Source organism: Nycticebus coucang, chromosome X (assembly GCF_027406575.1).
Source record: "Nycticebus coucang isolate mNycCou1 chromosome X, mNycCou1.pri, whole genome shotgun sequence".
Classification (NCBI taxonomy): Eukaryota; Metazoa; Chordata; class Mammalia; order Primates; family Lorisidae; genus Nycticebus; species Nycticebus coucang.
The window spans coordinates 63,962,338-63,989,304 of record NC_069804.1 but is presented as its reverse complement, the minus strand read 5'-3'; the positions used below and the strand labels follow the sequence as shown (position 1 = coordinate 63,989,304).

General features: G+C 37.6%; 1 protein-coding gene across 2 annotated transcripts in view; it reads right to left on the bottom strand.

Moving 5' to 3' along the window:
• Nucleotides 1-11,557, bottom strand: part of RRAGB (Ras related GTP binding B) — a 39,992-nt gene extending 28,435 nt beyond the window's left edge. Inside the window, exons 1-5 of one of the 2 annotated variants that reach the window (XM_053580070.1) lie at nucleotides 10,905-11,547; nucleotides 10,041-10,074; nucleotides 8,339-8,438; nucleotides 3,820-3,903; nucleotides 1,867-1,933 (exon numbers count right to left, since the gene is read on the bottom strand). In XM_053580070.1, the coding sequence (XP_053436045.1) occupies nucleotides 1,867-1,933; nucleotides 3,820-3,903; nucleotides 8,339-8,438; nucleotides 10,041-10,074; nucleotides 10,905-10,996 (377 nt within the window). In that variant the 5' untranslated portion in view covers nucleotides 10,997-11,547. Of the gene's footprint in view, nucleotides 1-1,866; nucleotides 1,934-3,819; nucleotides 3,904-8,338; nucleotides 8,439-10,040; nucleotides 10,075-10,904 lie in introns of both variants that reach the window. The other variant, XM_053580071.1, reaches the window with a different exon arrangement.
• Nucleotides 11,558-26,967: the final 15,410 nt, after the last annotated feature.

Here is a 26,967-nt window from a genome sequence, read left to right as displayed (position 1 = left end):
TATTTTTGTTAGCTTGATCAATGGCAAAGATAATCTTAAGGCTTAAATTTAAAGGATAAATAACAGCAAATAACTCTGGCCTTAACTTCTTACTTCTTGAGCCACAACTTGTACCACCCTCTTCCCCTTCCTTATTTTCTAAACACACTGACCTCTCAGTTCCTCAAGTGGCTTATGATTTCTTCCATGGGCCCTTACACATGTTTTTCATTGTATTTCAGATGTTAACCTTCTGCCTCTTCATCGAGTTAACTCTTGCTTGTCCCTTTAGATTTCCATTAATCCATACTTCCTCACAGAAAATGTCCATGAACTCCACAACTTGGGTCAGTCCACTAACTGTAGGCTGCTATACCATTGTATTTCTCTTACCTCCAGTATTTACCCCAAGTGTGATATTACAATTCTTTGTGTGAGTTTCTAATTAATAGCATTCACTTCCCAAGAAAACAAGTTCCATGAAAAAAGGACCATGTCCTGTTACTATTCCCCATTGTTTCTCAGCTTCTAACAGTATTAAAAGTGCTCAATGAACACTTGCTGAATGAGTAACTTAATAGTCAAATATTCTAAACACTACAGACAAAACTCCAATGATAACATTTTTAGGAGAATGTTGCTCTTTGCTTCTTAGGCTGTGTGCCAATTCACAATAAGTTATCAATTACAAGCTGGCTAGGAGAAAACAGTAGCATCGTATAGTGGAGGGGGGATCATGAACCTAGGTTACAGTCCTATACTTTTGATATTAATTAGCTGTTTGACCTTGGGAGAATCATAATCTCCTTGGACTTCCTCTGTTTTATCTGCAAAAATGAAGATATTTTAGTGCCTAAAAGCAAGGACTTGGGACTAAACTCTTGACACAGAAAATTGGAAGCAATAATGAGGAAGGATTTTTATGGAGAAACCTGTTAGGATGTAAAGGGATCCATCTGCTAGCAGAAATGGAGTCATATTATTACAGAATATTTGACTATTGCATTATTCTTTCAACAAAATATTCACTGGGCACCTACTCTATGGCTAACTCTATGCTAAGAGCTGGGAAACAGTTAGCTAACAATAATACCTATTTATTTTTTGAGGCATTTTGCTATGTGTTCACATATACATATATAGATTCATATATACACGAATATATGAACACATAGCAAAATGCTATCATTTATCTTAGTTATCAAAACAAACTTATTAGCTGGTGCCATTGCTATTCCTACTGTACAAAAGAAAGTATGCTCAAAGTGTTTTAAATGATTTACCCAAGATAACAGAGATAATAGAGCTGAGAGGAAAACCTCAATTTAACTCCAGGAGCCCACATGCCTAACCACTGGGCAATATAGCAGTTCATCACATAGATGTAAATAGCTACAGAGTAGGAAGGAACATCAGCATAAACCACAGTGTGTATGCATCTGTGATAGGATAATTGTGGAGTGCCTTGGTCATAGAAGATCTGTCTCTTACACTTTCAAAAGTAGGCAACTAAGACAATATGTACTCAGAGTCTAATCTACATTACTGAGACTGCCTGAAGATAAATAAAAAAACTAAATACAAAAGCAGTATGGTGTGACAACTAAGAGCTTGGCGCTGGTGTCAGGCCACCTGAGAAAGAAACCAAATTTATTACCCTGCAAAACAGGAGATAATATATACCACCCATAGATACCTAGCATGTCACATACAGAAGACATTTTCACAATTACATAAAAGTCAGAGATATTTATTTAATCAAGTAGTAATTTGAAAGTAATTTTTACCCAATGTATAGTGATTCTAGATGTAATCACCATGCTGATGATACTAGATGCCATGATTACTGTCATCAGTTTCACAAACAAATAAGTAGATGGTACTTACCCACCACAATCCCACAGGTTCAATACCAGGTTTCCCAGAAATCGAACATGAGAATGTTCTACATCGACTGGAAGACAAATATTTGACAAATCTAGTAACTGTAACATGGGAGGTGAAATTCAAAATAACCAAAGCACTAACCCATAGAATTTAGAAGGACCAAAGAGGAGTGAAATGCTCAAAGCCACAAGAAGGTGATTTTCAGCTTAGTAGTGTGGTTTAGTGGCAAAGTGGGCTCCTACTACACTGAGTTATAAAACTGGCTTTCATATAAGTCATTTTACTTTTTAGTAGTTTAGTACTTAGAGCAGAAATAATCTCAAATTATAATACTAATGTTAAAAATTTCAACATGTAAGAGAGAGTCATATACCATTGAATACATCTTTCCTGTTTCTCTTGCCTCTACCAACGTCCCACACATACAAAATAAATTTTTAAAAAGAAACAAAAATAACAAAAACCAAACACAAAACAAACGTAGAACATAATCAAACTAACTCCTGCTATTAATTTCCTTTTCAGTTAATGACTCTAACTTTTTCCCATTTTTGATTCCTCTGTTAAAATTCAATTCATTGCTAGCTCTTTGTAATCTCTCTCAATCCCATTTCTTATTTTACAACCCACCACTAACATTAAGGAAGACCCATATCTCAGCCTACACTACTACAAAATCTCCCTATCTGACCTCCCCCACAGAAAGATTTGCCCACTTTTACTTCATCCTATAGGCTACTGCCAGGCTCATCTTCTTAACACTACTTTGAACATGTCACTCCCCAGTCAATACATTTTCAATGGCTCCTCCATGCCTATAGGGGGACATTTAAGGTCCTTCACAATTTGGCATCCCATCTACCTATATATTCCCCAATGATTGACATTAATAAAGCCTTTTGCTCCAGCCCAATTTAGTTTATTCACAGTACTCCAAAATCCCACTACCTCCCCAACCCCCAAAACACTTCAAATCAGGGGTCGCAAACTTGCTAATAGGGGCTAGGCCAGTAAATGTACAAAAGCAAAGTTGGTTTCATATGGACGGCAAATATCCACCCAATAAAATAAAATAGAATGAGTGGCAGTTACTCAGCTCTTACTCATCTGCCATGTAAGAACATGGGCTCCAGATCTTTAAATTTTTCAATAGTAGCAGAAAAATCAAGATTTTTATGAGAACTTTTACATGTTGATATCTTTTTTTTTTTTTTTTTTTTGGCATGGGCCAGACAAAACACATCTACAGGCCTTATCCAGCATGCAGGCTGCCTGTTTGCGACCTCTGCCTTATGATTCCCTCCCTGCTTATACTTTACCTACTCTATTCTTTTGCTTGGAAAGCCCTCCCGATCATTATTTCGAAGTTATATACATGTTTTAAGACTCAACCTATATCCCATCTCTTCTAAAAGCCCTGCCTGGCTACCCCCACTTATCATTATCTCTCCCTCTGAATTCATTTAAACATTTATTAAGCATCTCCTCTCTGCCAGGCACTAAAAATCCCAAAGAATAAAATTGCTCAAAGTCTAACAATTGTCATCTATACAATTTATGTGATAGACAATTGATCACACAGTGGTGTTTCTTCTATGACTATCTGAAAACTGTTTCTTAAATTGACTACTATCTAATTTTGGTGCAATTTTATCTTCCTGTAAACTAGATCATAAATAGAAAAGCATTATTTTTAAAAAGCATGGGCTTTGGAGTCAAATCTAGTTCAAATATCAGCTCTACCTCTCTGTATGACCTTGGGCAAGTCATTGAAACTCTGAGTATTACTTTCCTCTTCCATTAAAATAGAGATGTATAGCATTGACCTCACAGGATTACTGTGAGGATTCAATGAGTTATCATTATATAAAGTGCCTGGCACATAGTAGGTGCTCGAACTATTTCCCTTCTCCCCTTTACTTCCCCCTCCTTGGAAAAGGAATCATATCTTACATGTCTTTGTATTTCCAACAGAGTCTACGAGAGAGTAGGTGCTCAAACTGCTATTAATTTGAAGACTATGTAAACGGTCTAGTACTAAAAAAAAAAAAATGGAAAGAAGTGCTACTGAGAAAGGGAAAGACAATAACAAAAGAAGTGACAGGATTCAGTAACTGTTTAGATATGGGTACATGGGATAGAAATCTGGTTTCTACTCATGTATCACAGAAATTGTTCTTGTCAGGTGACCAATGGCCCAATTACCAAATCCAGTGGACTTTTTAGCCCTTTTCTTACTTTCTGCAGCATGACACTGTTGACTATTTTCTTCTCAAAAATTTCTCTTCTCTTGATCTCTGACATCACATCTATGACCTCTCTGGCGATCCTCCCTCGCAGGCACCTGTTCTTCTTTCTGTCCCTTAAATGTTGGAGTTCTTCAGGACTCTATTCTTGGCCACCTTCCCTATGGCAAGCTCATCTTTTCATATTATTTTATTTACCACTTGGATACTGATAACTTGTAAATAGGTTTCTTTAGGACAGATTCCTCTCCTTTCTGACTCATATGTTGTACATGTCCATTTGAATAATCCACAAGTATCCCAGACTCAATGTATCCAAATACAACTCATCATCTCCCCTTTCTTCCCACAAAAATCTATTGCTAATGCAGTCTTCTCCATTCAGTGAATTTAAGCAACTGCCTAGGTCAAAACCTTAATTTCATCCTTCAGGCCAATTCTTCCCTCACCATTCTCCATAAATCTACCAGCAAGTCCTATTGATTCTAACTCTTAAATATATCCCAAATCCATCTGCATCTCACTGTATATACTACCATCACCCTAACTCAAATCAAGCTCTTGTCATCTCTTACCTGGTCTACTTAAAATAGTTTCCTAATTGGTCAACCTGTTTCTACTCTTGCCTCTCTCTAACCCATATATCCATATTCTGATATAAAGATTTCTCCAAAATGCAGATTTTTATTACATTCTTCATGAAAAACAAAAAAAAAAGAAACTTCTCTGTAGGTACATGATTATATACACCCAGAAAAAAAGGAGAACAGTGGTTGCCTATGAGGTAGGCCTGAGAGAGAGGAAGTAAGACTTTCTACACGTCTGCAATGTTTAAATTTTTCACAAGTATTAATTTTATAATTAAAATTGAAAATTAGAAATAATAAAATATAAGTCTGATCATGTTACTTTTCTATTTAAAACTCTCTCTACCCTCAGTTCAAACCACCTAACTTGGCTTACAAGATACTTTATAATCTAAGTCCCCCACTTCTCGATTCCCTCTTTAGTCTCATATACCCTGTATGGCCCTCTAGTTCTCCTAACTTCTCTGTTGTCATAGAGTCACTACAAACAACCAAGGAAAGACCTTTGAGGATTCACATACACTTATGGGGCAGAAAGAAGAAAATACTATAATATAGTTTTTTCTCTTTTTAAAGGGGGGGAGGGGTGGTTAAAAATAAAGAAAACCAGGGTACTAGAGCATTAAGTAAAAGCCATGGGAACAGAGAATTTCAAGAAGGCAGAAAATGTTGGAGCCTTCAACAGTATTTGAGTATAAAATAATTCATAACAATATTTTTATTGACAAATTTACTATTCCACAAACATTTATTAACAGCCCTCTAATAAATTAACAATACAACCATCCTGTATTCTTACTTCAAATTTCAAAACACAGTAGACACTAAGTTTAACAAAATAAAACTGGACTGTTTTCAGGAATACCAAACTAGAAAAACGCTAAAACATTAAAGTCAATGTAATATTTTAAAAGTACTATTTTACTTGTAGAGAAAATCAACAACTACATAAGAATATCAAGTAAAAAGCAATGCACTGTATGTATTTTGAACTAGTCTACAAGTTTAATAATAAAACCTAGACTTTTCTTAAGAAACCACAAACTAGCTAATGAAGCCTTAAGGCCAACATCATATTTTTAATTATACTTTTATTACCTTTAAAGAGATAGTAATTACTAACAAAGTATTATCAATACAGGTCCCATTCAAGATAAACCTTCTGTTGTTGTTGTTTTGAGACACAGTCTCACTCTGTGGCCTGCATAGAGTGCTATGGCATTGTAGCTCACGGCAACCTCAATCTCTTGGGCTCAAGCAATCCTCTTGCCTCAGCCTCCCGAGAAGCTGGGACTATAGGTACCCACCACATCGGGCTAGTTTTTCTATTTTTAGTAGAGAGGGAATCTTGCTTTTGCTCATGGTCTTGAACTCCTGAGCTCAGGCAATCCACCCAACTCAGCCTCCCAGAGTGCCACTGTACCCAGCCACTCATGCAGGATATTCTTAAGGGCAAAAGCCCAGTCTCATTCACAATGCCCAGCACTCAGGAAGCTTCAGAAAATGATAATACTTGCTGAAGAAATTGTCTGCTATAATGTATAGGGTTCATATAATTTTTAACATTCTGTTCATAATGATGCTAAATTATGTTGAAACTATTTTAAGCACTTTGAATAGGTTTGAAATGTTGGTTTCAAGACTATTCTCTGGATTCAGAGTAATAAATCAACTCTGCTCATCAGCTAAAACCAGAAATATCAACTGGAATAGAAAAAGGTGCTTCAACCAAGTGTGCAGTGTAAACACAAGGACAAATAAATTTGCCATAAATTATTAGGGTAGGTTAAGATAAATAGACCATGGCATAATGAAAAGAGTACAAGCATTGATTGACATTCTAGCTGAACGAGGTTAACTTCTAAGTCATACTTTCTTCACCTAGTTAAAGGAAGTTAATATGAGAACTAAAATAAATAAAACAGAATGCAAAACAGGCAAATCACAGTTGTTCTATAAACATTAACTGAACCCACAATGATATTAGGCTCATATATTTACCCTGGAAGAAAAGAAACAATTTACAATCTATCAAATCAAGACAGAAGTTTGAAAAGGTAGACATTCCAGAGGCTAGAGCCACAGATGCCAATTCTAGAGGTATAAAAGGCCTGACCAAAATTTTTGACCAATGACTTAGAAGAAAACTGAAAGAGATACTTATCCAATAAAACTGTATGGAGTGAGAAAAGATAGCTAATACAGCAAATAAAAGAATAAGTAGCTAAAATGAAAATAGGTCCCAGTTCCTTTTCTATGAACAAGGAAACTGCAACCCAGAGAAACAGTGATTTGTCCTGGATTTCACAGTTAACAAAACACAGGGGACAGGACCATATCACAGGCTAAAACAAACAAAACTGAGTAATTTAACTTAAAAAGCACTTATTCTTAGTTTCTGAGTTAATAAACTATACAAGAACCAGAAGAGCATGTGGGGTTTTTTTATTAAATCATAACTGTGTACATTAATGCATTTATGGGGTATAATGTGCTGATTTGATATACAATGTGGTAAGCTTATATCAAACTTGTTAACATAACCATCACCTCACTAGAGATGTTTAACTTAATGAAGGCAAGATTTGGGAAGCATGTGATGGCTAGGATAAACTGAAACCTTGACCATACCCAAATATTTGTAGAGGCTTAAGAGAAAATAAAAAGAACTAGTTAACAGAAAAAATTGAATTAGAGTTGGGGCTGTACCGAAAAAAATAGCTTTATAATCATCAAAGCTGCCCCAAATATGAGAGTCTACACTACACTCCAAGCATCAGGAAAACAGAAATGAAGTCTCCTTTTCCTTTGTATTCTATGGTTTGGAATATAATGTGTTTTAAGAATGTTTGACTACTTATAGAGTAGTAAGTCACATGTCCCTAAAAGTATTCAAGTTGCTAGAAACCCAGAATAGGAAATCACTGAAGGCCAGATAAGGCAATGCTTTCCTCACCTAGAAACCAAGGACCAAGGTAAAATCCAGAAATGCTGCAGAAAGAAATGGCCTTACAGCCCAGAGATGGAAGGGCTCTCCCAGGATTCTAGACTCATTGTCCTGGAACCCAGGCAGCCAAGCTAAAACATTCAAACCATAAATGGCAATACATTCAAACCATAAAGGGCAATAAGATATTTGCCAAATAAAAGCTGAAACTCCAACAAGAATATCTACATGCACGCAGGAAGAGAAGCAGCAAAGTACAGATCAGATTAACCTCCCCTCTTCCCATCCCTGCAGTTTATCTTTAATAAAGGTAAGGATTAACTACTTTAAAAAATCTTACAAGATTTTGTTGTTTGTTAATATTTATGAATTTCCCTTTGTGTAACAACAGTTAAAAACACTCTCCCCCAAAAATGCACAAATAAAAAGGGTCCTTATGCTTGTTTAAGAAATAGCAGCATAGCAAGAAGTTAGACAAGGGCATTCCACTTCATAAGCAACCAAGAAAGGAAAGAACCTCCTCAAGAGAGCAAGCAGTAGTCCACACCTCTCTGAGGAGGCATGCAAAAAAACGGAAACATGCTCCATAACAAATACCTCAACCTCTATATCCCCAAGCTACTGCAACCAGGTGTGTTATGCAGATTAATAGTTAAGATCACCTGACTTTACAATAAGATAAAACATCTTACTTGTTGCACCAAGGCGCCGAGTATCTCTGGCAATATAATTTGCAAAGATAATAGACCTCATGCTGGTCTTACCAGACCCACTTTTACCCATCAATAGCACCTAAAGACAAAGTAGGGGGGGAAAAAAAAAGTTAGCAATCTACAGCAAATCCAGTCTAAAGAGATCTATTTCTCTCCTATATTTGACATTTTACTGCAGTAACAGTACCAACAACCTGGCAAAGCCAACCAATAGTGAATGCAGAGATACTTAGAATTCCAGGAGCTAGACACTTACCTGTCACAAGTCACATGTCCTCTTGGTGACAGAACTGCAGTGGATCTATGTTACTAATATGTACTATTAATATATTCAGAACCAAATTAGAAAAGTACCATCTTATGAGGAAACTAAACCCTATTCTCTCATAATACAATGTTTTATGCAGTGAACTACCTAGCAAGGGATTTCAATTGAACTTAAAATCCTTCATCTTTGTGTTAAAGGTCAACCTTTCCTCCTCTGAGCTTGATCTCATCTGTTCACTTATCTCCATGATCTTTTTCTATTAACTACTCTTTCTTTTCTAAAGCTCCCCACGGCCTATAGGCTCAAGTCCTTAAACTACATATAAGACCCCTCTTGCCTATCTACTTCTCTGCTCTCATCTCCTGCCCCTCCTGGCTTGTAACTTTTAGCACCCAGCCATACTTAACCACTGCTAGTCCCTTTGACTGATGCTAGGCCTCTGGGAGGTACTGCCTCTGTGCCTTTGTTGCATGTTGTACTCTCTGCCAGTAATTTTTCAATCTCTTTTCTTCACAGCTAAGTTTCACTTATCCTTCAAATCTTGGTTCAGTAATCATCTCCTCAAGAAGCTTCTCTGACCCTAATGCACTAGGCTGACTTAAGCATCTGTCCTCCCACAGAACTGTTATATCATTGCAAAGACCATAATGCATTGCAGTTAACTAACTTTTTTTATTTTTATTTTTTTTAGTTAACTAATTTTTAAGGTGCCTGTCTCTCATAAGACTCTCTCCTGAAGGGCAGGGAGATTCCTCTTTGTATCTCTAGTGCCTAACATATAACAGATGCTCAAAATATGTTCATCAAAAGAATAAAGCAAGTTATCAAAGCAAAGATACAAAGTAAGAGAGCTTTCAACAGTGAGAATTGTCCAGTGGAAAGGATGGCCTTATGAAAGTAAAAAGGCTTATTGCCAACTGCAATGTTTTACAAAGAGAGAAAAACACCTGTCAAAGATGCTGTATACTTACACTAGAAAGGAACTGGGTAAAGTGACTTAAAGTCCTTTCAAAATAAAATTTATGAAATATATTTCCAATTGCCTTGCTTGTCAAATAAGGGGGAATCCATGTTCTACCAAGATATTTAATAAAAATTCCTAATGACATATATAAGGAGTATTTGTCATAATGTACTATGTCAGGCTTGATTTAATCTAGTCACTATTTTAAAATCCATTTGGATTTTATTCCATGGGATTTGGGAAGTTGCCAAAACTTCTTAAGTATGTCAATGACTCAGTCACATTTATACATTAGAAAAATTAAATCTAACTGCAAAGAGGATGAGAGAAAGACCATGTACAAGTCTCTTGCAATAGTCCAGAAAAGAAACACACACATCACATATTTCTAGAATAGAAAGTTCTTACCTTTTTATCTTCATGTTTTTAATGTACCTAATACATCTTACCTTTTTCTTCATAGCTGTATTTGGTAGCACCCACCTGCAGATATAAACCAAAAGACAGAATTTCTATGATCCAATTGCCTTAGAAATTGAAATTATAAAAATATAAATAAATGGGGATGTACAAAAGAGCATGTTTAGTACAACAGCTGAGTAGAGGCCCCCATTTTCTAAATTATAAAACTGGGTTTCTACTTCTTATCCCCTAATTAGGAGCTCAGGAGACAGCTCCTAGGAAGATATTCTTAAGAATACAAATAAGCCATTAAAATTTGAGATTCAGTTAATCCTTATCATGAAAAATTCATCAAAAGAGCACATACAGGTGCTTTAGTAAATAAAATATTTTCATGTTTGAATATTCTGCATTTGTTTTCAATTTCAGCCTTGTATTTAAAAAAAACAGAATTATCTTTAGTCCTTCAGTTGTCCTTCCAAGCTACATTTCACTCATCATAGGCACAAAGTACATAAAAAACGAATCTCAAAATACAAGTATAAATTTGCACAAAAGCACTCTCAAGCCTCTAGTCTCTGACTCGGAAATGCTATTCCTCTTCCTAGTCTTCCTATCCACAACATGGCGATATCAAATCTCCCTTACCAATAATTCAAAGCAACTCAAAAGTGCTTCCTCAATTAGAACACCCACCACCACCACCAGGAATGGTATTAGCCTTGTTCCAAGTGTTGTTTCTGCTTAGCGCCAGTCTGCTTTCCAGTTTATCCTGTTGTCAAAAGCATGATACCAATCAACCTTACTGGTAAATCAAGTAAATTTATGCTTGGAGAGTGGGGGAAGTGCTCTAATTCTAATACTCTTCAATCAGAACACCTTTCAGGTTTGGCGTAACGTTCTTCACCCACCCAAGCGATCCATCCGGCTCCCCTAGTGGAGAATCCGTTCTCGGCCCCAGATTTTCTTTCTCCATCTTTTTCTCAGAGTCAAATTCTTCCATTGTGCAACAAGTCCTTTCCAGACCCTTCTAAATCCGCAGTATTTTTTTGTTCGTTTGTTTTCTCCTTACGTCTTCAATCACCTATTCTCATCCGCCTGCGGCTCTTAGGCCTATGCTATTTTTGCCTCAGCCTTTGTCCACTGGGGGGCCGCGTTCCCCAAGGTTACCTTTACCGCCCTTAGTTGGCCTCCAGGGCAAATCTGAGCCGGCCAGCTCAAAACCCAAGTTATTCCGTGGTACAAAGGCAAAGATGGAGGATGAGAGAAAAAGAGATGTGATTTGGGAGTTTGGCTCAAGTTTGGGATTCAGGCCCCGAGGTCTCAAAACCCAAAGGTAACTTCACCGCAAAGAGGTGGGGACCGCGGCGCCAGCAAAAAGAGCTGACCCGTGCGTTAGGCACTAAGAAGAGAACACCTGAGCCAGCTCGTTGCTCCTAAACCTGGCAGCCCGGGATAGTCCGTCGGCGGGCAGCGATTATGACCTAACCGCCCGCCCTTCCAGAGTCCAGGTACCTCACCGCAGCCCAGAACTGCAGGCCAGGATCACGTGGCACCTGCCGTAATCCAAGAGCCTGTCACGTGACTGCCGCTACCCAAGGGGAGGGTGGGCTGGGAAGAATACCATAGAGACTGCTCCAGAAAAGCCAGAGTGCCGCCAGGCGCCTTCACGCTCTTTAAGAGTGGGCCATTCTGGCCCCACCCACCTGCTTCAGAGAATTAAAGGAGACGGTAGCAATTTGAGTACCTCCAAGCTGGCCATTTTTCCTGCGGCTTACCCTTAACAGTTTTTGGCGGGGAAGGCCGAGCATAGTCTTTGTCTTCTTGCTTTTTGTTACTTATCCTTGTAACCAAGTCTATAATTAAATAAATTAATGCCTCTATAGCACTGTTACTTTTTATCTTAAGTTCTTCTGTACTATATATATTTTTATGTAATATACAAATAATATATAATAATAGTAACAAACAGGATGTTAATATTTTGTATACTAACATAAGCATGTTAAAATAAATATTACCTATGTTATTTGTAATGCCTATTGCATACAGTCTTATGTATATATAATTATTACTTTTATACATTTATACTTTTACATAACAATGTACATATATTACTTTGATAAGAAAGAAAAGAGAAAATGCACAGAAACCGGGTGCTGTCTGTTCACACACTTCCCACTTGAGGTCCTTGTCCTCTCCATAGCTGCTTTGCCTCAAGAAAAATATTACTATATTCTGTATTAGTGCTTTTAGTTCTATCACTCACTAATTTTCTGGCCCTTTCCCACCAGCTACCTCCAATCAAGCTCCTATTCTGATTTTCCCTGTCTGGTGAAAGACCCTAAGTCCCAAACCAGAGAGTAAAGTGACTTCACTGCCTCTCCACACAAAGTCAATGAGACCAGGTCCTGACTAGTGTGTTTACTGCAATCTTACTGCTGCTGTTTTTATTTCTGCTGTCCTAAACCCTGACCTAGATAATTGCAATAGCTTTGTTAACTAAAATGAAATTCTTAACCCTCTGCTAACTGAAGGAAAGCCTCTCCAGCAAGCGGACCTCAGAAATAACTTAAAATTGAGTTCCCAGCCATAAAAGGATGGGGGAGATAAAGCCCAATAACAAATGCAAATGATTTTCTTTTGTCATGTGCATGACTCCTCCTATTGCTTATTGAATATGTATATTTGACTGCTTCCACTCAGTATAAAATACTGTTCTTTTGTCTGTCATTTGAAGCACTTGTGCCTGGCTTCTGGCCAGGGCTTTGCTTCTCACCCTGTGGCCGTCCAACAGGCTACAACCCTTTATGAGAAATAAAGCTCCCCTTTTTCCAAAGCATAAACCTCAGTAATTTTTTTAGTTATGAGCCTCTTAAGTGATTTTCCTGCAGAGGCATCTCCAAAGGGGTTTGGTTGGGAGTAAAATAATCTTCATTAGGCTTCTCACACCAAAAACATTTCATGTAATTAATATGTGCTTGCTTTGTAAAGGCAGCTTTTAAACTTTTAACCTAGCCAAATTATTCCCTTAAACCTTTCTTTTATAAAAAAATTGCTGTTTCTCTGCTGCTGGTGATTTGTCTTTCTCCCTGCTGTAAACCATCCATTTTCCCTACCAGAGGCTTGAATGGTCTTATATAGCATAAATCAGAGGAGGCTGTTTTTCTGTTTTAAAACACTCCCATAACTTAAGGAAAATATACATCAACATAAGGACTTTTAAGAGCTGGTTTATAGTTACTCACCAAGTGTATTTTTCTACCCACTCTCACTGCCTCACTAACTACCTCACTCAAGCTTCATGAGGAACTGCTAGTAGTTATTTCAAAGTGCCCAGCAGCAAGAAGAAGAGGAAAGAGCATATAAAGAAAAGAAGGGGAGAGATGAAGAAAAAGAGCAGAAGAAAGGATGTGGGATAAGGAAAGGAAGAGAAGGGAAAAGAGAAGAGGAAAGAGGAGAAATATGAATAGGGAGAAGGGAGTAGAATAAGATCGAAGAACTAAACTAAATTAAGTATTAATTTCAAAGAATGGTGAATAAGTCTGTTGGTACAACATATTCCTGTATGGTATAGAGGTTAAGATTCTGGTTTCTAGCCAGTTACCTTTGTTTATTTATTTATTTTTTTTTACATTTTCATTAAAGAACTTTACATAAATTTAAAAAAAAAGAACTTTTTATTTCACTTTTTATTTCTGTCAAATTAATTTTTTAACTTTATTATAGGTTCTTATTAGAATGTGTTAAATAAATTCTATTACCCACATATTCCTTCAACATATATTTAGTGAATATTTATTCAGTGCTAGGAGCTGTTCTGGACACTAGGGTTACAAACATCACATTGTTTCAAGTCCCAGTGTCTGTCAGATGCTTTTGCCTTAACAATTCAGCTCTACCACACACATACAAACATCAGCATTTCATTTGTCTCAATGAAGACTTTTTTCAGCCATCCGTCTCAGCAAGAAAGAATAATATACGCCCCTAACAAAGACTCCAATAAAATCTCAGTTTCCATTTATTTCCTAATTAAATTCAATCTAGGTATTTTTATTCTCAAACACACTCCTGGGTCTCCAATCTGCAAACTACCACTCATAAGTTACCTACCATTCTCCTCCTCCCCCCTTCACTTCTTTCCATAGCTCACTTCTACTTAGAGCCTGATAAATTCATTTCCACATCCTGCTGGCAGCAATTTCTTTTCCATTCCTATCCCTTGGCTTAAAATATTAAATATTTTCTTCCAGTTAACTTGATATAAATATTTGATGAATAAAACCCTGGTGGAGAGACTTTTGGGTTTCCAGTCCTGTATGCCAGGAGCTTAAAGAATTAAGGACTTCATGCTAACTTCAAATAAAAAGGTGAACAGACTGAAGAACCTGCAATTCTTAGATCCCCCAGAAAAATAAAATGTCACAAGACAACCATCCACCCCAAGAACTGGAGAGACAGGCAGGCAGGCAGATACAGATAAAAATAACTCTCTAGAGCAGAAACTGACACCCAGAAACCTTCCTGGGAACCACTATCTGGGTAGTAAAACCTCAACCATAATTGATGAGCTGTTGGAGGCTCTATGTGGACAAGCCTAAGATATAGGAACTCTAGGGAGTCCAGCTGCGGAAGGAAGGAAGCACACTTGTTTGAGTTTTACCCCCAGGAGCTCTGCCAGCTCTGCCTCACTGTAAATATCCAAGTGAACTCCCATCTTGCTTCTGAAAAAGGGAGAGAAAAAGCAACCATTTTGAAACACACCAGAACACTCTGTTTTTTATTAATAAGGTCAACTTTCAGAAGACACTACAGTTGACCCTTGAACATCATGGGTTCAATCTGTGCAGGTCTACTTATATGTGGATTTTTAAAATTAATGTATTGGAATATATTTTAGAGATTTGTAACAATTTGAAAAAAACTCGTAGATGACCTGCATAGCCTAGAAATATAGAGAATAAATTAAATAAATGTTAGATATGTAGGAATGCATAAAATGTATAGGTAATAGTTTATACACAGCTATGATTTAATTAAAAAATAAAAAAAAAGATATACACAAATCTATCCTAAAGAGTTAAAATTTACCATGTGGCACCTGTGGCTCAGTGAGTAGGGCGCCAGCCCCATATACCAAGGGTGACGGATTCAAACCCAGCCCCACCCAAACTGCAACAAAAAGTAGCTGGGCATTGTGGTGGGTGCCACTGGTCCCAACTACTCAGGGGGCTGAGGCAAGAGAATCACCTAAGCCCAAAAGCTGGAGGTTGCTGTGAGCTGTGATGCCACAGCATTCTACCGATGGTAACAAAGTGAGACTCTGTGTGAAAAAAAAAGTTAAAATTTATCAAAACTTAGACACACAAACACAAACTGTACATGATGCAATTCACAGCTGAGAGAAATATAAACAAACATAAGTATGAAACATTAAATCATTAGGTGCATAAACTAACTGCAGTAATATTGTACAACTGCAATAATTTTGTAGTTATCCTCAGTTTTGGTGAGCTCAAGTATTTTGAGCACCTACTTAAAATGCTGTGTGATATTAATAATTTCTGTGTGAGCCATTTGTTTGTCTCTCCAGTAAATTGTGTCTCAGTAAAAAGTGATCTCTTATAGTTCTCATGTATTTTTCATCATGTTTAGTGAAGTATTGTAAATCTTGAATAACACCACGGGACTCATATGAAATGCCACTAGTGATACTGGAAGTACTCCCAAAAAGCAGAAAAAGTCACACCAGTACAAAGCAAAGTTGAATTTCTTGATATGTACCATAGATTGGGGTCTGTACCTGCAGTTGCCCAGCATGTCAACATAAATAAATTCCATATAAACCACTATAGAAAACGAAAATTTGTGAAACCGTCACTGCACCTATGCTAGTAGGCACAATAAAACCTTACACTTTTTGCAAAATATCTTTCTATCTTATGTTGAAAATGCATCTTTTACATTATTCTCAGTAAAGTATCACAAGAATGGGGGGGAAGTGTCTGATGTGCTCAATATTAATATGAAACCAATATATAAGCAACTACAAGCCCACACAAAAGAAAAACCTTACTCTAGTAAAGGGGAAGGGAGAGGAGGAGCAGGAGAGGAGAATAGGGTGGGTGATTGGCTGGATCTCACCTAATATGCACAATGCCATGGTATTCAGCATGTATGTTCCCTGAGTGAAGGGCTCAACTACAACGTGAACCTTACCTTAGAAATGAAAACAATGTAACCTAAACATTTGTACCCTTATATTAACCTGAATTTTTTTAAAAAAGGAAGAAAATCATGTAAGAGATTGTTGCTATGCAAAAAGGTGTGTGGGAGTGAAAGGTTTCAAGATATGGATCTTAGAGAAATTCAAAAGCTGAGAGACCCAAACCAGAAAAATGAACAGAAGATCACTTGATAAAGACAAATGCTTCCAAACCAGTGCCAAATGATGTGAAAGAAGGCATAAATGAAGCAGTGCCAGGAAACAAATTGACATTAGGCAGTCTGGCAGAAGTATTCTGATTACTCAAAACTGCTTTTGACTTATTTTACAACATGGACTCTTCTATGATATGGGCACTGAAACTAAAGCAAGGATTGATATCTATAATAACAATTTTAGAGCAACAAAAAAGCAAAAAATCTAACAGAAATTATGATGTGTTTCCATAAAGTTATATCAAGTATGCCTACCTCTCCTGCCTTCCCTTCCATCTCCTCCAATTCTTCCATCTCTACTACCCCTGATAAAACGAGATGAATGTTCTTCTTCTTCTTCCTCAGTGTGAACAAGACCAGGATTAAAACCTTAATGATGACCCACTTTCACTTAATAAATGGTGAATATATTTTCTTTTCTTTGTGTTTTTTTTTTTTTTTTTTATTGTTGGGGATTCATTGAGGGTACAATAAGCCAGGTTACACTGATTGCAATTGTTAGGTAAAGTCCCTCTTGCAATCATGTCTTGCCCCCATAAAGTGTGACACACACCAAGGCCCCACCCACCTCCCTCCTTCCCTCTTTCTGTTTCCCCCCCATAACCATAATTGTCATTAATTGTCCTCATATCAAAATTGAGTACACAGGATTCATGCTTCTCCATTCTTGTGATGCTTTACTAAGAATAATGTCTTCCACGTCCATCCAGGTTAATACTAAGGATGTAAAGTCTCCATTTTTTTTAATGGCTGAATAGTATTCCATGGTATACATATACCACAGCTTGTTAATCCATTCCTGGGTTGGTGGGCATTTAGGCTGTTTCCACATTTTGGCGATGGTAAATTGAGCTGCAATAAACAGTCTAGTACAAGTGTCCTTATGATAAAAGGATTTTTTTCCTTCTGGGTAGATGCCCAGTAATGGGATTGCAGGATCAAATGGGAGGTCTAGGTTGAGTGCTTTGAGGTTTCTCCATACTTCCTTCCAGAAAGGTTGTACTAGTTTGCAGTCCCACCAGCAGTGTAAAAGTGTTCCCTTCTCTCCACATCCACGCCAGCATCTGCAGTTTTGAGATTTTGTGATGTGGGCCATTCTCACTGGGGTTAGATGATATCTCAGGGCTGTTTTGATTTGCATTTCTCTAATATATACAGATGATGAACACTTTTTCATGTGTTTGTTAGCCATTCGTCTGTCGTCTTTAGAGAAAGTTCTATTCATGTCTCTTGCCCATTGATATAAGAGATTGTTGGCTTTTTTCATGTGGATTAATTTGAGTTCTCTATAGATCCTAGTTATCAAGCTTTTGTCTGATTGAAAATATGCAAATATCCTTTCCCATTGTGTAGGTTGTCTCTTTGCTTTGGTTATTGTCTCCTTAGCTGTACAGAAGCTTTTCAGTTTAATGAAGTCCCATTTGTTTATTTTTGTTGTTGTTGCAATTGCCATGGCAGTCTTCTTCATGAAGTCTTTCCCCAGGCCAGTATCTTCCAGTGTTTTTCCTATGCTTTCTTGGAGGATTTTTATTGTTTCATGCCTTAAGTTTAAGTCCTTTATCCATCTTGAATCAATTTTTGTGAGTGGGGAAAGGTGTGGGTCCAGTTTCAGTCTTTTACATGTAGACATCCAGTTCTCCCAACACCATTCATTGAATAGGGAGTCTTTCCCCCAAGGTATGTTCTTGTTTGGTTTATCAAAGATGAGGTGGTTGTAAAATGTTAGTTTCATTTCTTGGTTTTCAATTCGATTCCAAGTGTCTATGTCTCTGCTTTTGTGCCAGTACCATGCTGTCTTGAGCACTATGGCTTTGTAGTACAGACTAAAATCTGGTATGCTGATGCCCCCAGCTTTATTTTTGTTACAGAGAACTGCCTTAACTATACGAGTTTTTTTCCGGTTCCATGCAAAACGCAGAATCATTTTTTCCAAATCTTGAAAGTACGATGTTGGTATTTTGATAGGAATGGCATTGAATCGGTAGATTGCTTTGGGAAGTATAGACATTTTAACAATGTTGATTCTTCCAAGCCATGAGCATGGTATGTTCTTCCATTTGGTAATATCCTCTGCTATTTCCTTTCTGAGGATTTCATAGTTTTCTTTATAGAGGTCCTTCACCTCCTTCGTTAGGTATATTCCTAGGTATTTCATTTTCTTTCAGACTATGGTGAAGGGAGTTGAGTCCTTAATTAGCTTCTCATCTTGACTGTTATTGGTGTACACAAAGGCTACTGACTTGTGGACATTGATTTTATATCCTGAAACATTACTGTATTTTTTGATGACTTCTAGGAGTCTTGTGGTTGAGTCTTTGGGGTTCTCTAAGTATAAGATCATGTCGTCAGCAAAGAGGGAGAGTTTGACCTCCTCTGCTCCCATTTGGATTCCCTTTATTTCCTTGTCTTCCCTAATTGTATTGGCTAGAACTTCCAGCACTACGTTGAATAGTAAAGGTGACAGAGGACAACCTTGTCTGGTTCCAGTTCTAAGAGGAAAAGCTTTCAGTTTTACTCCATTCAGTAAAATATTGGCTGTGGGTTTGTCATAGATAGCTTCAATCAGTTTTAGAAATGTGCCACCTATGCCTATACTCTTCAGTGTTCTAATTAGAAAAGGATCCTGGATTTTATCAAATGCTTTTTCTGCATCTATTGAGAGGATCATGTGATCTTTATTTTTGCCTCTGTTAGTATGGTGGATAACGTTTATGGACTTGCGTATGTTAAACCAGCCTTGCATCCCTGGGATGAAGCCTACTTGATCATGATGAATGACTTTTTTGATGATAAGCTGTAATCTATTGGCTAGGATTTTGTTGAGAATTTTTGCATCTATATTCATGAGTGAGATTGGTCTGAAATTCTCTTTTTTGGTTGGGTCTTTTCCTGGTTTTGGTATCAGGGTGATATTTGCTTCATAGAATGTGTTGGGGAAGATTCCTTCTTCCTCAACTTTTTGGAATAATTTCTGCAGTACAGGAATAAGCTCTTCCTTGAAGGTTTGATAGAATTCTGGAGTGAAGCCATCTGGACCAGGGCATTTTTTGGTTGGAAGATTTTTTATTGTTTCTTTGATCTCAGTGCTTGAAATTGGTCTGTTCAGGAGCTCTATGTCTTCCTGGCTGAGTCTAGGGAGAGGGTGTGACTCCAAATATTGATCCATTTCCTTCACATTGTCAAATTGTTGGGCATAGTGTTTCTGGTAGTATTCAGAGATGATCTCTTGTATCTCTGTGGGATCAGTTGTTATTTCCCCTTTATCATTTCTGATTGAGGTTACAAGAGATTTTACTTTTCTATTCCTCGTTAGTCTGGCCAATGGTTTATCAATTTATTTATTTTTTCAAAAAACCAACTCCTTGTTTCATTAATTTTCTGAATGATTCTTTTGTTTTCAATTTCATTGATCTCTGATTTGATTTTGGATATTTCTTTTCTTCTACTGAGTTTAGGCTTAGGTTGTTCTTCATTTTCCAATTCCATAAGATCTCTTGTGAGACTGTTGATGTGCTCTCTTTCTGTTTTTCGAATGTAGGCATCTAAAGCGATGAATTTTCCTCTCAAAACTGCTTTTGCAGTATCACACAGGTTTTGGTAGCTTGTGTCTTCATTGTTGTTGTGCTCAAGGAAGTTAATGATTTCCTGTTTAATTTCTTCTTTCACCCATCTGTTATTCAACAGAAGATTGTTTAGTTTCCATGCCTTTGTGTGGGGTCGAGCATTTTTGTTAGAGTTGAGTTCCACCTTTAGTGCCTTATGGTCTGAGAAGATACAAGGTAAAATTTCAATTCTTTTGATTCTGTTGATATTTGTTTTGTGTCCCAGGATGTGATCAATTTTGGAGAATGTTCCATGGGGTGATGAGAAGAATGTATACTCTTTATCTTTGGGATGGAGTGTTCTATATGCGTCTATCAAGCACAGTTGTTCTAGGATATCATTTAAATCTCTTATATCCTTGTTTAATTTCTGTTTAGAGGATCTGTCCAGCTCTGTAAGAGGAGTGTTAAGGTCCCCTGTTATTATGGTATTATCAGATATCATATCGCTCAGAATGAGTAAGGTCTGTTTCAAGAATCTGGGAGCATTTAAATTGGGTGCATAGATATTTAGAATTGAAATGTCTTCTTGTATTTTTCCCTTGACCAATATAAAGTGACCATCTTTGTCTTTTTTGACTTTAGTTGCTTTAAATCCACATGTATCTGAAAATAAGATTGCAGCTCCTCTTTTCTTCTGAATTCCATTTGCCTGAAAAATTGTCTTCCAACCCTTGACTCGGAGCTTTAATTTGTCTTTTGAAGCCAGGTGTGTTTCTTGCAGACAGCAAATGGATGGCTTGTGTTTTTTAATCCAGTCAACCAATCTATGTCCCTTCAGTGGGGAATTCAAGCCATTAACATTTATTGAGATAACTGATAAGTGTGATAGTATTCTATTCGTCTTATTTTGTGAGAGTCCATTGCTTAGTTTTATCTTTTGCATCAGTGTGGAGGTTAGGTTCTGTCGTTTAATTTCTGAGTTCTTACTTTGCTGCTGATCCATTGTGGTGGTCATTGTGCAGAACAGGTTGAAGTATTTCCTGTAGAGCTGGTCTTGTTGTGGCGAATTTCCTCAATGTTTGTATATCCGTAAATGATTTGATTTCTCCGTCAATTTTGAAGCTTAGCTTAGCAGGGTACAGAATTCTGGGCTGGAAATTGTTCTGTTTAAGTAGATTACAGGTAGATGACCATTGTCTTCTTGCTTGAAAAGTTTCATTAGAGAAGTCTGCGGTCAATCTGATGGATTTGCCCCTGTAGGTCAACTGGTGCTTACTCCTGGCAGCTTGCAGAATCTTTTCTTTTGTCTTGACTTTGGACAGGTTCATCACAATGTGTCTTGGAGAAGCTCGGTTAGAGTTGAGGCGACCTGGGGTCCGATAGCCCTCTGAAAGCAGTGTGTCAGAATCTTTTGTGATATTTGGGAAATTTTCTTTTATAATATTGTCTAGTATGTCTTCCATTCCTCTGGGGCATTCTTCTTCCCCTTCTGGAATTCCTATAACTCGTATGTTGGAACGCTTCATAAAGTCCCATAATTCTGACAGTGAACGTTCTGCTTTCTCTCTCTTCTTTTCTGCCTCTTTTACTATCTGAGTTATCTCAAAAACTTTGTCTTCTACCTCTGAAATTCTTTCTTCTGCATGGTCTAACCTGTTGCTGATACTTTCCATTGCATCCTTAAGTTCCCTGATTGACTGTTTCATTTCCTTCAGCTCTGCTATATCCTTTTTATATTCTTCATATTGTTCATCTCTGATTTGATTCTGTTTTTGGATTTCCTTTTGGTTATTTTCCACTTTATTAGCAGTTTCCTTCATTGTTTCCATCATTTCTTTCATTGTTTTCAACATGTGTATTCTAAATTCCCTTTCTGTCATTCCTAACATTTTTGTATAGGTGGAATCCTCTGCAGTAGCTACCTCATGGTCCCTTGGCGGGGTTGTTCTGGACTGGTTCTTCATGTTGCCTGGAGTTTTCTGCTGATTCTTCCTCATGGGTGATTTCTTTTATCTGTTTCCTTGCCCTAATTTTCCTTTCACTTCCTCTTGCTCTTTAAGTTCTCATGCCTTTGGACTAAGGGTTATAGGACCAGAAGGGTGAGAAGGTTTAAGAGCAAAAAAGGGTTGAAAGAAAGGAGGACCAAGTGATAAGGAAAAAAAAAAAGAAAAATAGCGAAAGGAGAGGGGGTGGGTAAAAGGAATATTGACAAAAAGAAGAGAGGCACAGAAAGAGGGAGACAGAGCAATATAGGTGTACAGTAGGGTACTTTGATACAGCCTTATAAAAAAACCACCTTCTGGGGGTGCCCAGTTGGGTGGTTCCGTTGAGGTCAGCAGCTCTTTACTAACCTGATCAGACACAGTACCCCACCTCCACCAAGTAGAGAGGAAAGACAAAAATGCTATAAATCAAACCAAAACAAGCAAACAGAAAACTTTACGGGATAAAAATTTGCTGGAAAAACCAAATAATAGCGGTAGAAACACTAACAAAAATGAAGTTCTAATTATTGAAATAGGCAGCAATGGGAAATTATAATTAAACTTGAAAAATTGAGAAAGAAAAAGGATCTGTATGGAAAAGGTTGAACTTAAAAAACAAAAGAACAATCCACAACATCAAAATAAACAAAAAAAAAACAACCAAACCAAAAAAAAAAAAAAAAAACCACAACCAAAAACAAAGCAGTATGTATATGTTATTGAATATTGTCTGGGCAACACGTGGTCTTCTGGGTTATGAGATGTTAATCACAGTTCTGATACGACTGGAGGCTGCTAGTTTCTCGAACCCCAGCAGGTAGACACCCTAAATCTCTCTTCAGCCCACTTAAAAGGCACTTTGAACTTGTTCACTTACTGAGCAGAAGCTTTCTCAGGGAAGTGCTTGTCGCTGGAATCACTGCTGAAGTGGCTATCCACTTACCCTGTGTGCCAAAACCGGTCTCACTCTGCCCCTGAGGTTTAGGGCTGCAAGGCGGCTCAGACCCCACCCTTAGGCTACTTGGTCGCTGGGTTACCAGCTCCCACCCAATTCCAGCTCTGCGACCCTGAGGGCGGAGCTTGCTGGGGCAGATCGCTCACAATGTCTGCCTGTGACCCAGAGCCAAACACTATTAGCTCCGTCTGGCTCAGCGGCTCAGACTGGGGCCCTAGACAAAGGCCAAAGTTCTCCGCACTCCCACTCAGGCTCTCCCCAAGGCAGTTCAGCTGAGTGCCAAGTCCAAAGACACCAAAACAGTTGACAGGTAAGGCCTTTCTGGTTTGCAGTCTCGCTGCTACTGAACTTACAGTTGCGGGCGGGTTTAGACGGATTGAACACATGCGACCACTTGCTGGTTTTCCACTGTTTTAGTCCTCCTCTTGGGGTCCAGAAGTCTCTTGCTGACTCCCTGTATCCTCTCAGGGGTGATGATAGGCAGATCCCACCAGCCAGATATGCCTGGAGTCCTGTATCCCCAGACTCACGGTGCCCAGATGCAAGGAAGCTGTTACTCGGCTGCCATCTTGCTCCGCCCCTCTTCCTTGTGATTTTAATGACACTTTTCCCCTCTAACTTACTTTATTCCAATAATGTAGTATGTAATACATATAACATATAAAATATGTGTTAATCAACTGTTTATATTATTGGTAAGGCTTCTGGTCAACAGTAGGCTATTAGTAGTCAAGTTTGGGGGAAGTCAAAAATTGTACATGGATTTTCGACAGTGCAAGGTTGAGTGCTCCTAATTCCCCCTTGTTCAAGGGTCAACTGCTTCATTATCATCAGAGCCTAACCTATCTGGAAGAAGGGCAACACACAACTCCAGCCCATTATAGCTATCCTACCCCACCTAAGTGGGGAAATAACTTAGAAGTACTAGTGAAGTTCATAGTCTAGGGCACAGGCTCACCAAAGTCTGACACCTAGTTACAAGTTATAGAACTTACCCTCTCCCACATATGACTCCTATATTACTGAAAGCTTATATTTTTGAGATGGGTCATTCTCTGTTGCACAGGGTAGAGTGCAATGGCACTATATTTTTAAACTCCTGGGCTCAAATGATCCACCCACTCCTTCTCCCACAAGTACCTAAGATTACAGGTGTACACTAAAGGTCTATTTATTATAGTTACTTTTATCCAGATATCACGTCCACCTTTCAACAAAAAACTAGAAGGCACACTAAATGGAAAAAAATACAGTTTGAAGAGACTGAGCAGGCATGAAAATGAGAGACAGATGGGGCTAAAATGTTGTAATTATCAGATCATAAATTGGAAAAGATGTGATTAATATGCTATGAACTTAATAAAAACAAGTAGATGACATGCAAGAAAGGATGTGTAATGTAGGCAGTGAGATGGAAATTCTGAGAAAGAATTTAAACATGCTAAATAGCCAGGCACAGTGGTGCATGTCTATAGTTCCAGCAACTCAGGAGGCTGAGGCAGGAAGATTTTTACTACTATCATTATTATTATTATTATGTCACATCCGCATAGATCATGAATACATTTATGCCTTTGTGGGATACAGTGTGTTGATTATTTGTACAAATTAGAGGGCTTACATCCTACTAATTAACATAGCTTTCACCTCATTTACTTAATCACAGTGTTAAGACATTTGTGTTCAATACTTGCTGTATTCGACTTGTACACTTGCAATATGCTCCATAGGTGTAGTCCCACCATTAATCCTCCCTCTATCGAACCACTCCACCCTTTCCCTTCCCCCTCCCCTTCCCTCCTTCATCCTGGGCTATAGCTGTGATTCATCTCTCATATGAAAGTGTGAGTGATTATAAATTGGTTTTATAGTAGTACTGAGTACATTGGATATTTTTTCTTTCCTGAGATGCTTTATTCCTGAGAAGAATATTTTCCACTTCCATCCATGTAAACATAAAAGAGGGACAATCTCCATCTTTTTTAATGCTGCATAGTATTCCATGGTGTACCTATACCATAATTTATTAATCCATTCCTGGGTCGATGGGCTTCTTCCAAGACTTGGCAATTATGAATTGAGCTGCAATGAACAATCTGCTGCAAATACATGTGTTGCAAATTGATTTTTGGTCTTTTGGATATACACGTAGTAGAGGAATTGCAGGATCAAATGGCAGGTCTACATTTAGATCCCTGAGTGTTCTCCAAAAGTCTTTCCAAAAGGAATGTACGAGCTTGCATTCCCACTAGCAGTGCAGAAGTGTTCCCTATTCTCCACATCCACACCAACATCTGTAGTTTTGGGATTTTGTGATGTGGGCTACTCTTACTGGAGTTAGATGGTATCTCAAAGAGGTTTTGATTTGCATTTCTCTGATAATTAAAGATGATAAGCATTTTTTCCTGTGTCTGTAGACCGTGCGCCTGTCTTCTTCAGAGAACCTTCTGTTCATGTCTCTTGCCCACAATGAAATGGGATCACTTGTTCTTTTCTTATTAATAAGTTTGAGTTCTCTGTGGATTCTGGTTATTAGACCTTTGTCAGAAATATAACCTGGAAAAATCTCCCATTCTGAGGGCTGTCTACTTGCTTTACTTACTGCGTTCTTGGCAGTGCAGAAGATTTTTGGTTTGATCAGATCCTAGTAATGTATTTTTTATGTTGCTTCATTTGCCCCGGGGAGTCCTCCTCATAAAGTATTCTCCCAGGCCAATTTTTTCAAATGTTTACCCTGCACTTTCTCCAAGAATTTTTATAGTTTCATGCCTTAATTTTAAATCCTTTAACCAGTGAGAGTCAATTTTTGTTAGAGGAGAAAGGTGTGAGTCCAATTTCATTTTTCTACAAGTCGCCAGCCAATTCACCTAGCACCATTTGTTAAATAGGAAATCTTTCCCCCAATTTATATTTTTGATAGGCTTATCAAGGATAAAATGACAATAAGTGTATGGGTTCATCTCTTGGTTCTCAATTGTGTTCCATCTATCTCTCTATTTTTGTGCCAATATCATGCTGTTTTGATCACTATAGATTTATAGTATAGTCTGAAGTCTGGTAACGTGATACTTCCTGATTTTTTTTTTTTTAATTTTTGAGTAATGTCTTGGCTATTCGAGGTTTTTTTTCTGTTTCCATATAAAACGAAGTACTAATTTTTCCATATCGTTAAAGTATGACAGAGGTACTTTAATAGGGATTGTAGTAAATCTGTAGATTGTTTTGAGAAGTATAGACATTTTGACAATGTTGATTCTTCACAGCCATGAGCATGATATATTTTTCCATTTTTTAACATCTTCAGCTATTTCTTTTTCAGAGTTTCATATTTCTCTTTATAGAGGGGAAGATTTCTTGAGCCTAGGAATTTGACACCATGGTGTGCCATGATTGTACGTATGAATAAACACAGCATTCCAGCCTGGACAACGTGGTGAGGCTCTGTCTCTAAATTAAAAAATAAAAAGTTGTAGAGATCAAAAATACTGCAAAGTAAATGAAAATGCCTTCAATAAGGTCAGTAGTAGACTGAACACAGCTGAGAAAGTATCTCTGAGTTCAAGGATGTTATAGTGGAAACTTCCAAAACTGAAAAGCAAAGATAAAAAGAGACAGAATAAAAGAAACAGAATATTCAAGAATTATAGAACAACTACAAAAGGTATAATGTGTGTAATGCAAATACCAGGAAAAGAATGAAGAGAGAAACAAATAGATGCAATATTTGAAGCAATAGTGACTAAAATATTCCTCAAATTAATGTCACTGAAACACAGATCCAGGCATTACACAGAGTAAGGACCAGGATAAACTTCAAAAAACTACAGCTAGGTGTATCATATTTAAAAGTATCAAAGGTAAAGAAAAAATTCTGAAAGAAGCCAGAGAAAAATCATACCTTGTCCACTGAGGGCAAAAATAGGAACTACAAATGACTTCTCAGAAACCATTCAAGCAAGAAGGGAGTGAAGTAAAATATTTAAAGTTCTGAGAAAAAAATATAACAACATAGAATTCTGTACTCTATGAAGTTATCATGCAAAAG